Raw genomic sequence first — 13,604 nt, 5'->3', positions numbered from 1 at the left:
TGAAAATAGGGGAAGTAAATTATGACAATCAATAAAAACTTTCAAGCAAATTTTGCAAAATATTTTATCTAATCTCAATAAGTAATTGGGTTTTATTTTTGCATTGTTAAACATCAATTAAAATACAACTTCTCTAACTCCAATCTCCGGGGGGGTGAACTTCAAAGTACAAACGACTCAAGTTAGAGAAAACAATAGAGTAAAAAATGCCGATTCTGAATAGATAGATATTTTTTTATTATTATTATTATTTCTCTTGCTTTATATAAGGAATCTTTGATGGCGTTTTTTTGTTTTAAACACCATTCAGCAAAATGTTCACTGTGACTAAGGGAATAGAACAGTTTTGCAGGTACTGTACAGTACATCGCGTTGAGATAGAGGGAGAAGTCCTCTCGCTTTGACTGGAACGTTGTCTGAAAATTGGTATTGGAGAGTAGATAAAACCGTAAAAATTTTATGAAATAAGGAAATCCTAACTGTGGTGGTGATTTATTTTTCCTTGTTACTTGAATCAGAAAAATGATTAGATTTCTATCCGATAAATTTCTGGCTTTGGATTTGTGTTAAAAGATATTCTTGAAGAGATAAATTTTTAACTTCCAAACTATCGAAATTTGATAGCAATAATTTGAATGTACTCGAGAGAAGCTGCTGTTTGTTCAGACGATAAGCTATATAACGCATGTAATGAATGTAAATAGTTGAATAAATTCTATTTTATCATGTATGTATAGCATACTACATAAAACAGAACCACGATCGATAAAATCATAGGTACTATGAAATAGTCTTTCAAAAGTTAGACATATCTTCTGATAAGTCTTGTTTCTTATCTATTGAAAGCACATTAAACGGGTTTTTTTTTTATATATATGAAAAAATATTTCTCTTTTGAAAAGGAAGCTGTTTAGCTTGATTCTTACACTAGTGTTTTGAAATACACAGAGTCTATTTTAGTGCGGCCAAAACAAACATTGGAAATCCCACGTCTTATGATCGAATACGAAAAAATTGTTACTTTAGAAAAACAGTTTATTTGATTCGATTTTCTTATCTTTTCAGTTAAATTTATGGTAGGATTAAAATCTTTTTTTAAGATGTAACGTTCCTAATATCAACGATTCAATTATTTTTTCAGTTATTAATTCAATTAGTATTAATGTATCTTAGATAATATAGAAATAAAATTTATCAAAAAGTAATTAAAAAATAAGTTTTTATTTAATTTTATACAAAGTTACTTTCAATTTAGATTTAAAATTCTTTTCTTTTTGATCGTAATTACGAACAAGACGAGATTCTAGATTTACGTCTAGCACTTACTTCCATATTCTTATAATGAATCAAAGGAGAAAGACTTTCCAGAACAATTTGATGGAATAAATAATGTAATTGATGACAATACAAGAAATAATTCTACTTTGTCCGGTAGATATTTTATAGTTTTCTGAAGTCTAGATCTGATTTCCATATATATTATTCTAAAACTTTAGATATTTCCGTTATCATTCATCACTCGAGCAGTCCTTCAGAAAAGAAGATAGATATTCCAGTTTTACTTAAAACAGATTATAACCGAATATGTAATAGTAAAATCTTACAAGGAAAGGCAATGAAATGACTACCCGACTTCTCTAATACGTCGTGTTTAAAATAAAAGTTTGTAAGAAATGAAATTTATTCCTAATAGTCAGAAATCCTCCTTTATAAACAGTTTTGAGAAAAAGTCAACGTATATTAAGTTACGTTAATTTACACGCTCTGGTTAAAAGATGCGGGGAGGAGTGAGTGGCATACAGGTGTTTGTCTGCAAGTTTGTATCCCATGATTGTTCTGGGTTTAAATTTCAGTTTAAGGAGTTTAATTTATTTTCGCATTTGTTTACTTATTTAACTTAGTTACACTAATATACAACGAAATAAATATATATATCGGTAGGCCTATATATAGTATTTTATATTGTGTAAATATAACACTAATTGTGTCGTTGTTTATCAATAGTATGGTAATATAAATGGTTTCTTTCCATAGCAATCTTCACGGTAATGATAACTGAATATATGAAATGAACTACACGGGAGTTTATCGTGGTATCTACTATTTGAGAAATTAATCTTTATTACAGTTCTCTTAAAAACATTATTAATACACCATCCGAAAATTAATTTGTTGTACATTTTGGAAATCCTTAACATCAGTATAGTCAGTGTAGCCATGTTTTTGGAATGCATAAATCAACGTAGACTGGACTCTCGGTGAAATTAACTGGTTATATCTAAAACTGATCATTTTGACGATAAAAATAATTTTGCATACACCTTAAACCTTGAAATCAACTTTCTATAATTTTTAACTGTAAGAAAATAGACGTTATGGATTATGTACTGTACGTGGTTAGTTTTTCTTTGGGTATATTTTCGTTATTTTTGTGTTTTTCCTGGCAAATTTTTATCAAAATTTTGCTACTCTTTTGCCGTAACATTGCAGAAACACTGATTTATCCGCTGTCGCTTCAAAAAGGCATGTTTCGATGAAATGTTCCGCTGCTTTTAGGTCATTTTTTCCAATGCTAAGAAACAACCAGTTACAGAATTTGGTGGAATATTTCCTACCAATGTTGTCGAACTTGACGTCCAGAGGTATCACTTGAATACACAAGAATGCACATCTGGCAGAAAACCCTCATCGTTAATCAAAATTTGAATTAACTTATATAGGAATGGAAAGAGAATTCGCTGTTTAAACAAGGGAAAAGGTTTCTTTTTCCCGTATTAGTAGTTAGTTTCCCGTCTTTCACTTGTTAGTTCATATTGGAAATCAGACTGATCTGTATTCCGTATGTGCCGACGATTAGTTTGATCGTTTAGGTTTGTACAGATTGACTGTATTAGCAAAATATTTTGCTGTTTTGTGAAAATAATTTAGTATTGAATAAATATAACTCGCCTTTCTTGCAAAAGTAAAATTTAAAAATAAGCCTTTAAGAAATTGACATTTGAATCCAGGCCAATCATGGTGTACTGTACATTGGTAGACATAGGTCGTACAGTGATAACATAGTATATTTCTACAGGAATCTTTGTATCGGAACATGTAAATCCAATATAACCTAACATTGGTTCCTTTTTTCGAAACTGTTTACAGTCCAGGATTTGTGTATTAGGTATAAATTTAATTTTATGTACGCTTTTATTTTAAACACGAAATATTTACAAGTTAGGTAGACATTTTGTCGTCTTGTAAATGTAGATAAACCTTTCTACAGGCAACTTACTGTTTAATTAAACAATTATTAACAGTAATTGAGGAGGGAAGTTTTATCACTACAGTCGACGACATTTCGATTACAAAATTCTAAATCTCGCGTAAATTTTCTGCAATCGAATTTGATCCGTACTCAAATTTGTATCGGGTCCAACGCATCCAAAATGCTGTTCTGTCTCGCAGGAATTGAATTTTTTCAAAATGAATTTATCAAATTACGTAAGTTCGTTATTTATATATTTCAAGTTTCGACTTCAGTCCTAAAGAGTGTGTAATAGCGCGAGTCTTGCTAAAACGTATTTTACTTTTCGATCTTGGATTTCTTTTCCAACGCCCTTATTACAAAGCGCATTTCTAAAGCCTCGTGGGCCTCATCGTTCGAGCACATTGGTATTGATTACGTGAAAAATTATGCACATCTAAAGGAACAAAATACACGCGCTCTATAATTTAGATTTTCAGAGTTAAATTTACAATTCGTTATCACGTACCGTAACTTGAAGTCAATTCTACGCACCGAAGACTTTTATGATCTTTCAATTGAAACCGATATTTCCTAGAAGAGAGGTCGAAAGAAAAAAACTGTGTCTGTAATATAATTTCTTTGTCCCACGCTATATTTTCTGAATTAAGCATCTAAAATCCTTACTTTGTTTGTTTGTCTTTGTCACGCAGATCATCGAGGTCTCCTCGGTACCGAGAGATAACTGTTTGGTTTCTCTAATGCTCATAAAATATGTTTCGGAGTGTTCGGCATAGCAAATGCCTCTGACGTTCTTAACCCGTCTACCTTGGCAGAACCTATCGTTTTGTTCACATTGTTATAATCGCGGACGAGGGATAATACGCTTTGTTGACTTCCTCTCGACGGATGCTTTTATAGCCCGCAGTCGATGTCACAGTAAACTTCGGTTACGATGTTGCACCCCTCATCCGCGAATGTGTACGGGTGTTTGTCGAGGTATTCGCTCGTCCTTTTCCCATTGTTCAAACACCGACTACATCTCTTCGTTCTACACGCACCGTTCCCAACGCCTTATGCCGTTTCCCTTCACGCAGAATCGGGTGACGTAGTGAATTCCCGATGTTTGTATTGGAAATTTTCGAATTACGGTTACGTTAACCGTCTTCTACGCCTATTTTCGTATATTGCGAGCGCGTGTCACCCCGTACTTATCCCGCAGAAGTTTGTGCTAGTTGGTCAAATTACGTTACGACCACCCCGTGTTATATATCCAAACTTTCTCTAATGTAGGGGAAAATTTTCGTAATCATAAGCAAAATGTATACTTTATTCACGATAAAAGTGTATAGCAACTCCGTGGAGAATATAAAATGTACCGTATGTTTTAAGCAAGGTGTATTTTATAATCGTACTTTAATTTAATTTAAATGAAATATTCATAAAGAACGAGACCGTAATTTGAAATAACAATAAATTTTGACTGCTGTAAGTCCAGCAATATTTTCGAATGTGCAGGTTCAAATCTTTTGCATAGTCTACAGTGGAAACTAACGAGTTACAGGAGATAAATTTAAAGTATTTTAAATTAGTTTGGGAATAAAAGCATCATTTTTATAATAAAAGGAAGGAAGGATAAGCAAGCTTGCACAGTTGGCGATAGATAGAGTATTAGACTCGCCGTATAGTTCTAAAATCACAGATATGTTTCCTATTTTAGCATAACATACAGCATACTTTATCCTCCCGGACAAATGTAATTATTCTGCGAGATAGTTTATAGTTTTTAGACAATTTATTGAAGAATTTATATTAATTTTTTTACGTTGGCGGTTGGTTACGTAATATCACTATTGACTAGATCGATCAAATACGTACGGGTTAATCGATTAAACAAATCAAAGTGAAAGTAAACGGATAAAAGGAACGTTCCAATCAGATATTTACTAGTTTACGTTGTGCCAGTTCCATAAAATACGGCAATTGTTTTCTCCATTTGTATTACAATGTTGCATTCTAAAAATATTAAATTCATTAAATAAAATTGTTTTAATTTTTAAACCTATTATTAATTTTCTTAGTTTATAGTGTATATTTTTGGCATTCCAATTACTTTGTTTACAGGGTCCCTCCATTTTAATCAATATGCGGAATATCTCGAGAAATTGCATCCTACGAAAAAGATGTCTGACTAAATTTGTACCGTGTCGAGGGGCTACGAGACGATACTATCGGTTTTCCCATAGATGAAAACGGGATCGACTTTGTTTTCTTAAACAGGAAACCCCATCTTTCGTTGCGTATTACGATTCTCTATCAAAACAAACCGAGAAAGTATGTACGGTGAAGGAATGCTAGACATTTTAAATGATGGAAAAATTCTTTACTGTAACGTGTGCCTCATAGATTTGAAAAGGGGTTTCCCGTATTTCGGCACGTCCGCAAGTTAAAACCAAACAAAACGGCAATCGATCACAAGTTCTAGTTTCCCGGAATTAACTTTAATAGAGTTTGTGATATCGGTTGGGGACCGATATTATCGTGACTTCGACACAATTTATAATTAGTTAATAACTTAATGACAGCGTTTACTCGTTTCTCCTCATTTATAATACATTGTTATAAACAAAACTATATGACTACTTTAGACTAGTGGTGTAGCTATAGAACGAAGAAAACTACGTTAACTCAGTCATCCTCAAACGTTACCTCACTCTAAAGATTTGCTGGCAGACGGGAGTAAAGGAGTATGCATTTTCACCTAAAATTTTGTATGTGTATTATCGCGGCTTTTAACGTGCGTAGTACACATTTCGGGCATTTTAACCTGCATATAGCGGTGTATCCATCTGGAATTTTTACGAATAATGTTGCGATTTTAAACGCTTATAAATCCATACTCGACTGTTGCATCTTATATTTTAACTGATTCTACGGCAGTGCCATTTACGTAGTTTATTGTGTTTAAAAACGTAAAAATTAAATCCAAAGTAAACGAAATTTTTACTACTTTTGTTTCCAAATTAAAAAAAAAAATGTTTGAAATCGGCACCAACGGATGCAGATGTCTCGAGACGTTCCGTCTGTCGATTAAAGCGGGACCTTCCCGTATTTCTAGTGACGCGATTCGTTAGTGTGGACGTTGACGTAAGTGCGAGTGTTTCGCGTAACACGACACTGACGCAGTCTTTAGACTACCTTTATAAAGGGCGCGTTTTTTTATGCAGCGAAAGTGTAGCGAAATGACGTCACGAGCAGCGTTGGCCATTTAGAAACGGGTTTCAGAGTATTAGCTGTAAAGCGCTTCTCGAGCGCTGCATAAAAAAAACGCCCCCAAACTGTGTCGGTGCGATTTGCCCTTTTGTTTCTAAGAGACGTCTTTTAGATACTTTTGATAAACGATTAAGTACGGTAATTTTGACACGGCGACGTCATTGTCGGATGTGATATTAAAATTAATAATAATTAGGCTATAATAGGAGATGACGGTAACTATGTGTACAGTATCGGACGACAGTGGGAATTCATAGGTCTACATTTTTTTTCCTTCAAATTGCAGCTCAATAAAGCCGAATATTTACTAATTTGACTTCTTTAGAAATGCGAAATGCTGTTATTGTATATTCGTAGATAATATGGTCGCGAATGAGGTATAAATTGTCAAATATTTAACGGTTTGTTTTAAAAAAAATTATACCGGTCGTTAGCATTTTCGATGACAATTTGAAACACGGCCATTAACCACTTGACAGAATAATTCGTAAAGCGTTCGTTACGGGCGTGTTTTTTTTTTCCTCCGGGAAAAATGAAGAAAACTGCTATTTAATGAAACAAAATGTCTTCCTATTTTTAAGTTTTATCTTCTCTGCAAAATATTTGGGACAATTTTTACATTTTCAAAAATTTTTTCCTATTGTTTACGAATGAAATCTAAGAATTTGCAATTCTCGGACAGAACCGGTTAGACGTACTGTACTGTACAGTATCTTTTTATCGTCTTACGATAAGTCCTTCCAGGATGTTTAAATCCTAAGCTTTTGCCAGCTTAAGTTAAAAATTCTATTGTTTGTGCGACGGACGGAGATGGGAAGAAAAACCGAAACGTTTGTTTTTCAATTGGCGCAACTGTCAAAAACAAGTTCTTAAGAACCGTATCCGAACGTGGAAGCCGGCGTGATAATTACCTTTAAGTTACTTGGAAAAATAAAAGCGAATCGAACGGTTATTAAGGAAACAACTTCACAAAAACCCATCCAAATACCGGTTTAAATGAGAGGAAAAAAGAACGTAATTACTTAATATTCGACCGACGATCGTCCGGCCCCGTCTTATAAGATTGAAATGAAATATGACGATTTTCACTTAAAATCGAACATAAATAAATTAAATAAAGAACATTACTTTGTCCGTTAAATTATCCATAAGACAAAAATAAGTCAGCGCATCTCTTCAATGCGCCATAACGTTACTCTCTTCTGGTATTAGTCTAATTGTTTAACTAACTACAGAGAAACACGCATCCAAAATAGCCGGAGAAATTTTATATATATAGAAATCGAATTTACAACGGAATTAACTTTGGACGAAAAATGACTTCTTTTTACACCAAGATTTGTTTTTCGTTTAATTCCGTGGCGTCTTTCGTTTCAGTTCGATAATTCGATCCGAGTTTCTTAAAACTCTTCTCTTTTATGGATAATTCGGTGGCCGCTAAAAAATTTTCCGTGGGGGTGGGCAGGACGGCGCTTCCCGTTAAAACTACCGTAAACGGAAGGCAGGAAAAAACCCACAATCGATCCGACCCCCGTCCCATGCGGGCCTCTGACCGGATCCGGAAACCCACGCAAATACCTGTTTTTCACCCGTTCCTTCCTTAAATGGCGGCCCTCTGTCTTTCCGGCTTAACGTGGCTGGCACGGTCACCGCTCTTCTGAGTATTACAAAATGCAGTTTTAAACAATCGTTGCGTATTTCTCACGTACTTAAACGTTTCGGACGTTCAACGTCGCGAATTAATACGAAATGTAATTTTATAATAATCGATCGCTGCAAGTTCTAACCGTATTCCATTGTTTCCACGGTGCGCGGAGATACGCGTTGGAGAAAAAAAGTCAGTTTTGCCCGTAATGACAACTGTAATTAACATTTACTCCATTGCTTTTAAAAATGTTCCAATTTTACAAAATAATTTCTCTAATAACTTAATTGTGTTCAATGATTTTCGTTTCGTTCCGACACTTTATCGCCAACGGTCTCCTCCCCCTGCAATTTGCTCCGGCTCCCCCGAACGTCCCTCTCACCCGGGGACCGGGTGGCCCCGGACTAGAACGCTTCGCTCTCTTTAAAAATCCGTTTTAACTTCCCTTTAGCTGAGGCGGAGAAGGTCGCTTCGCACCCTCCGCGCTCGGCGCTCTTCTAACCGGAAATAAAACGAACGCGCGCCTTTTTCGGATAACACGCTTCCGGAATCGTTTTTCCCCCATTCCCGCGGAGTGGAGACGGGGAAGAAATCCGCCGCGGCCTCCCTTTCGTACGCTCGCTCGGTTCCCGGCGTTTGACGGACGCGGGGAGAAATCGCCTCCGATCGATGGCGCGAGCGGTCGACGCCGCGCGCTGCGGATGGGAAAGGAGGGCGGGCGAGACGTCGCTCTCTCCCGCCTTCGGGGAACCGCGTCCCTCGGTCGGAGAAGACGTTCGAAACTCCTTCTCCCTTTCGGACTGGACGGAAAGGGAAGGCGGAAGATCCGTTCGAGAGTTTCGTCCTTCGGGTTTCCGAGTCGAGTACTAAAAATCACCTACCTGAGGCGAGCCAGAGACGCTCTCGCGCCGCCACCCGTCCCTTCTTTTCTCGCCGCCAGACGGCGACACCGGAGACGGAAGCGTCGGAGGTCGCGTCTCTCGGCCGCTCTTCCGGAAGCGGCGCGAGAGTGACGACTCCCTTCGGCCGAGAGAGGAACCTGGCGCTCCAGGAGGGGAAGAGCGGAGGCGGGTGGACCGATGACGTAACCGTCGACGTGCGCCCTCTACCTCGCCCGGGTCGGTCCCGGACGATATAACTTCGCCGCCCCGACGGACGGCGGAACGGACCTCTCGGCCCGCCTCCGACGTTCGGTGGTCGGCGCGACCCTACGGGCGTGACATGGTGGTCAGTCCTCCCTCGCCCACCTCTACGCCCGTTTCGGACCCGGACTCTCCGGCGGACCTGCGGACCAGGATAAGCGATGCCACCGGCCAGGTAGGAAATCTTTCTCGTCGCGCGCCGGGCGCGAGGAGGACGTCTTCTCCTCTGTAAATTCCTCAGACGCGGGGTTTTCCGGAACCGCAGTCGGCTCTTACGGATAATAGAATTTTTCCGAGAACGGGCGAAGGGAGGAGACTCCGACTCCCGAATTAACGGTGGAGAGAGGTGGAAATTAATTGGGATTGTTTTCTTTTGCCAGAGTCTGGAGAGCACCCGGCGCATGCTGCAGCTATGCGAAGAGGTGAGTTTGGTTTTTGTTTTCAAATTTTCGGTGTTTTTTATTGTGACCAGAAGGGTGTAACCTTCCGGTTGGATGGGTTCGGGTGTAATAACCGTGTTTCCTCCCGGACGCTGCCTCAGAGCAAGGACGCCGGAATTCGCACCTTGGTGGCTCTGGACGAACAGGGAGGTAAGTGGACGGCTTTTTTCTGCCCTCGCGCTGCGCACGTTGTTACGTCTGGTAAGTGTGTCGGGTGTCCGGACGACGGTTTTTTGTTTATTTCGTTGCAGCTCGTCCTTTTCGTTTGTTCGGTTCGCTTTACCCTTTTTTGTTTTTCCTTTTATTTAGAGCCAAGATGTGGGAGCCAAAACGCTGATTATGTTGGACGAACAAGGGGGTAAGCCGACACTCGGGAGGCTTCTTTCGCTCTTTTCCCATCGCGCGCTTGCCGGTCGGTCGCGCGGCGTCTTTGGCCTTTTCCCTAATTGCCGACGCCCGGGCGCTTGTCTTTTCAGAGCAACTGGACAGAATCGAGGAGGACATGGACAAGATCAATGCCGACATGAAGGTGGCCGAGAAGAACCTGACGGGGATGGAGAAGTGTTGCGGCCTGTGCGTGTGTCCCTGTCAAAAGTAAGTAGCCGCGCGTCGGGCGCACCGGTCTTGGCGGAGAGATAACGTCCGGTTTGGTGGCAGAGGGAAGGAGTTCAAGGAAGACGCCAGCACGTGGAAATCCAGCGAAGACGGGAAGATCGTCAACAGTCAGCCCACTCGGGTGATGGACGAGCGTAACGGGGCTGGACCCGCGGGAGGATACGTGGCAAAGTACGTACTGTACGGGGTTGCGGGCGCGCTCCGGTCTCGGGGGACTCAGGCTGTTTTTGTCTCTCGGCAGGATCACTAACGACGACCGCGAGGAGGAGATGGAGGACAATATGCAACAGGTCAACACGATGATCGGCAATCTGCGGAACATGGCCATCGACATGGGAAGTGAGATCGAATCGCAGAACCAACAGTTAGACAGGGTCAACCAAAAGGTGAGTCTGGGGTTGGTTTCTCGTTATCCCGGCCGAGATCTTATTAATTTGGTTTTGTCGCCGGCAGGCCACCTCCAACGAGTCCAGGATCATGGCGGCCAACCAGAGAGCCGCCAAGCTGCTGAAGGACTGAAGTCGCTGTCTCTCCACCCGTTTCCGCGGACGGCATCTTCCCTTCCTCCTATCAGTGTACTTATCTTCCGCCCTCGTCCCCACTCCCGGGGGGCGGCGGCCCAAGGCAAAAAAGGCGGGACCTGCGGGACATTCCGTTATTTCCTCCCAGCCGGAGGCGTTCGTTGCGTGTCGTACTTACCGAATAAATATAAAACGGGGCGGATCCAAATGGGAGTTATATACACAAAGACGATATACACAAATATGCATCGTTGTAAATAGTCCGTGGTGGAATATTTTTGTGGCTCGTCGTTTAGTTAAAAAAAAAATGAAAAATATTTTGTGCCCGTTATATTTTGTGATGTTTTCCTAAAGAAGCTCTTCCCGCTTCCGTATTCTTAAAGTTTTGTAAAGATTGTGAATAAATGGAGACTGCAGTCCACTCCTTTTCGCCTCCTCCCTTTTTACCGCCGCAGTTAACCTCTACCTCCGCCCGCACCATCCGGAGTTTTTTTTTTTTTTGTAACTCTTTCCGCCCTGTGGGCACTAAGAGGGCCTCTTATAGCAAGCCCATTATGGGTTCGGCCAGGCCCACAATGGGGCGGCCGGGTGGTGAGGGACGGGAACCGACGTATCCGGATGCACCACTCCCCGAAAAATTCCTGGGGATTTTTCGACCCGTCCGGATTCGATCCCGGTCCCCCAGGGCGGCAGGCTGCGAACCTTGACCGCTCGGCCATCCGGCCGCTCACCATTCGGAGTTTATCGCGGGGCAGTCTGTTTTTCGGTGCTTTCTTATTTCCGGCAGGTGTTTAGTTTTTAGAGTACAGTAGGTAGAATTTTCTGGGAATATTTAATATTTTAACTATTATTCGAGTAGAAAATAATTACGGCGTGCCATTTTTTTCGCCAACCGACCGGGCGGTTTTTTTCAAATATAACCTTATAATTTGGATCCTACTTATTGTATAAACGGTAATAGCCTGTTTCCGACGCCCGCCGATCGCACTGTATTACCTTCCGCCGTTTTAAATTCCCCGCCGCGCCTAGTCCGTCGGCGTGACGTAAGGGTGGCGCCGCGGTTTCGAATAAGGGGAACGTGCAAATAATATTTAGCGTGAAAGGGGATGAAGCTAGGGCTACACGTAGGTATTGCCTAGGGTGAAATTAAGAAAAGTTGTGATAGGAAGAAGGCCAAATATAAATGAGGATAGGAAAGGGGGTGATGTGCAAATAATAACTGGAAGAGGGAATATCGCTCCATAAATTGCCTCTAACCCGGAAACGATTAAGTAGTAGTTCAGATTTCCACTCGAAAGGTGGCGCGCATTCGGACCGAGCCGAATGCGCGCCACCTTTCGGCGTTCATTCGCATGAAGCCAAACGCTGTGGCAATTTTATTATTGCGCGAGTGACGTTTTCGGACGAGAGAGGTTATTTCCGTTTAGGGACGGGCATTTTTTACCCCCACAGAGAAGTTTCATTTAACGTCCGTCGGACGTAATGTTTTACCACGTGGAAATTCTTTTCGTACGCATTACGTACGGTAGCATTATTTCTGTCTTTCGTTTTCTACTCGAGATCGGACCGAAGGGGGGGCAAAAAATGTCTGTCGAATGTGGCTTCCGGAGGAAAAACATCTGTACTTACTTGTTAGTCCGAGTTTTGCGCAACTGTGTAAGTAAAAGGAAGCCGGTGTCCGAATAAACCGAAACGTAATCCGACTTATTACGGCTTAGAAGAATTCAGGAAAGAAAAGATTAGTCGATGGTGGAATATTTTTACCATTTAAAACCTAATTTTAATTACAAGTTATTTTCTTGTTAAATAAATTATACGGCGCCGTGCCGACGTTTTAACACCTTTCGTCGGGTGTGTGATTGTTCCACGACCGGACCAAGTATTACAAAGGGAATTACACAACATTACATCCGGCTAAACCTTTTTAAGCCTATTCTTCTGCGTCGACGCCGAAAACGGGTGGGAAGGACCCGACCGAGTTAGACTTTTCCTGTCTACGAAAGGGCGAGGGCACAAAATATTAACGATTCGCCATTCTGAAGAAGTGTGCGGGAAAAATTGTATACGACTTGGTAAAAATCGGGTAAAAAGTAAAAGAAATATCTAAAATAAAATGACGTATAATTGGACCAGAAGGTATTAAGATAGGAGGTTTCTAAATTAAATTTTGGTGTTAATTTCGCCTAGCTGGCAATTTGCTTTAACCCCGTGTAAAATAAACCGGCCACTGGTCGCTCGTAACATTCAAAATTTTGGTGAAGCCATCCATAATCGTATTTTTAATTATCATAAAATGGCAAAAAGCTTAATTTTGAGGGAAAGGACGAGTTTCGTTAAAAATTGTAAATGCTAATAACCGGTAAAATCGTCATTAAGTCCGACCCTACCGGAGATACGCGCCACCCCTCGACCTTTAACTACTAAAATTGAATACCATCGATTCCCCTAATAAGCAAACCGTCCTGCAAAATTTCGGAAAGTTTGAACAAATAGCGCGGGTGTTATTAAACGGAGGTTTAATTATTATTATTATTATTATTAGTTTTAATTAACTGGCTACCTAGTATTAATACTTATCCAATTAAGTATTAATGCCAGCTATAAACAACAATTTATCAATATAAGATTATATATTTAATTTAACTGAAGCGTATTTAAAGCTTCAGATTGTCGAATGCCATTTTGTATTACGCCAAGGTCGATCGGCGCGGTTTTTATTAATTAATTTGATTTAAATTC

At 40.3% G+C, this 13,604-nt stretch overlaps 1 protein-coding gene across 5 annotated transcripts in view; it reads left to right on the top strand.

The window, feature by feature from the left end:
* LOC136989238 (synaptosomal-associated protein 25-like) overlaps positions 1-11,286 on the top strand; it is a 53,018-nt gene extending 41,732 nt beyond the window's left edge. The window contains exons 1-8 of one of the 5 annotated variants that reach the window (XM_067287347.1): positions 9,198-9,464; positions 9,670-9,711; positions 9,831-9,879; positions 10,039-10,087; positions 10,206-10,323; positions 10,387-10,515; positions 10,586-10,730; positions 10,798-11,286. In XM_067287347.1, coding sequence (XP_067143448.1) covers positions 9,451-9,464; positions 9,670-9,711; positions 9,831-9,879; positions 10,039-10,087; positions 10,206-10,323; positions 10,387-10,515; positions 10,586-10,730; positions 10,798-10,863 — 612 coding nt within the window. In that variant the 5' untranslated portion in view covers positions 9,198-9,450 and the 3' untranslated portion in view covers positions 10,864-11,286. Of the gene's footprint in view, positions 1-9,194; positions 9,465-9,669; positions 9,712-9,830; positions 9,880-10,038; positions 10,088-10,205; positions 10,324-10,386; positions 10,516-10,585; positions 10,731-10,797 lie in introns of those variants that run through there. The other 4 variants (XM_067287346.1, XM_067287345.1, XM_067287348.1 and 1 more) reach the window with 4 other exon arrangements.
* The last annotated feature ends 2,318 nt before the right edge of the window (positions 11,287-13,604 follow it).

The sequence above is a fragment of the Centruroides vittatus genome, unplaced genomic scaffold (assembly GCF_030686945.1).
Source record: "Centruroides vittatus isolate TY-2023 unplaced genomic scaffold, ASM3068694v2 scaffold_450, whole genome shotgun sequence".
In the NCBI taxonomy this organism is placed as follows: Eukaryota; Metazoa; Arthropoda; class Arachnida; order Scorpiones; family Buthidae; genus Centruroides; species Centruroides vittatus.
This window is presented reverse-complemented; position numbering and strand designations above follow the sequence as displayed.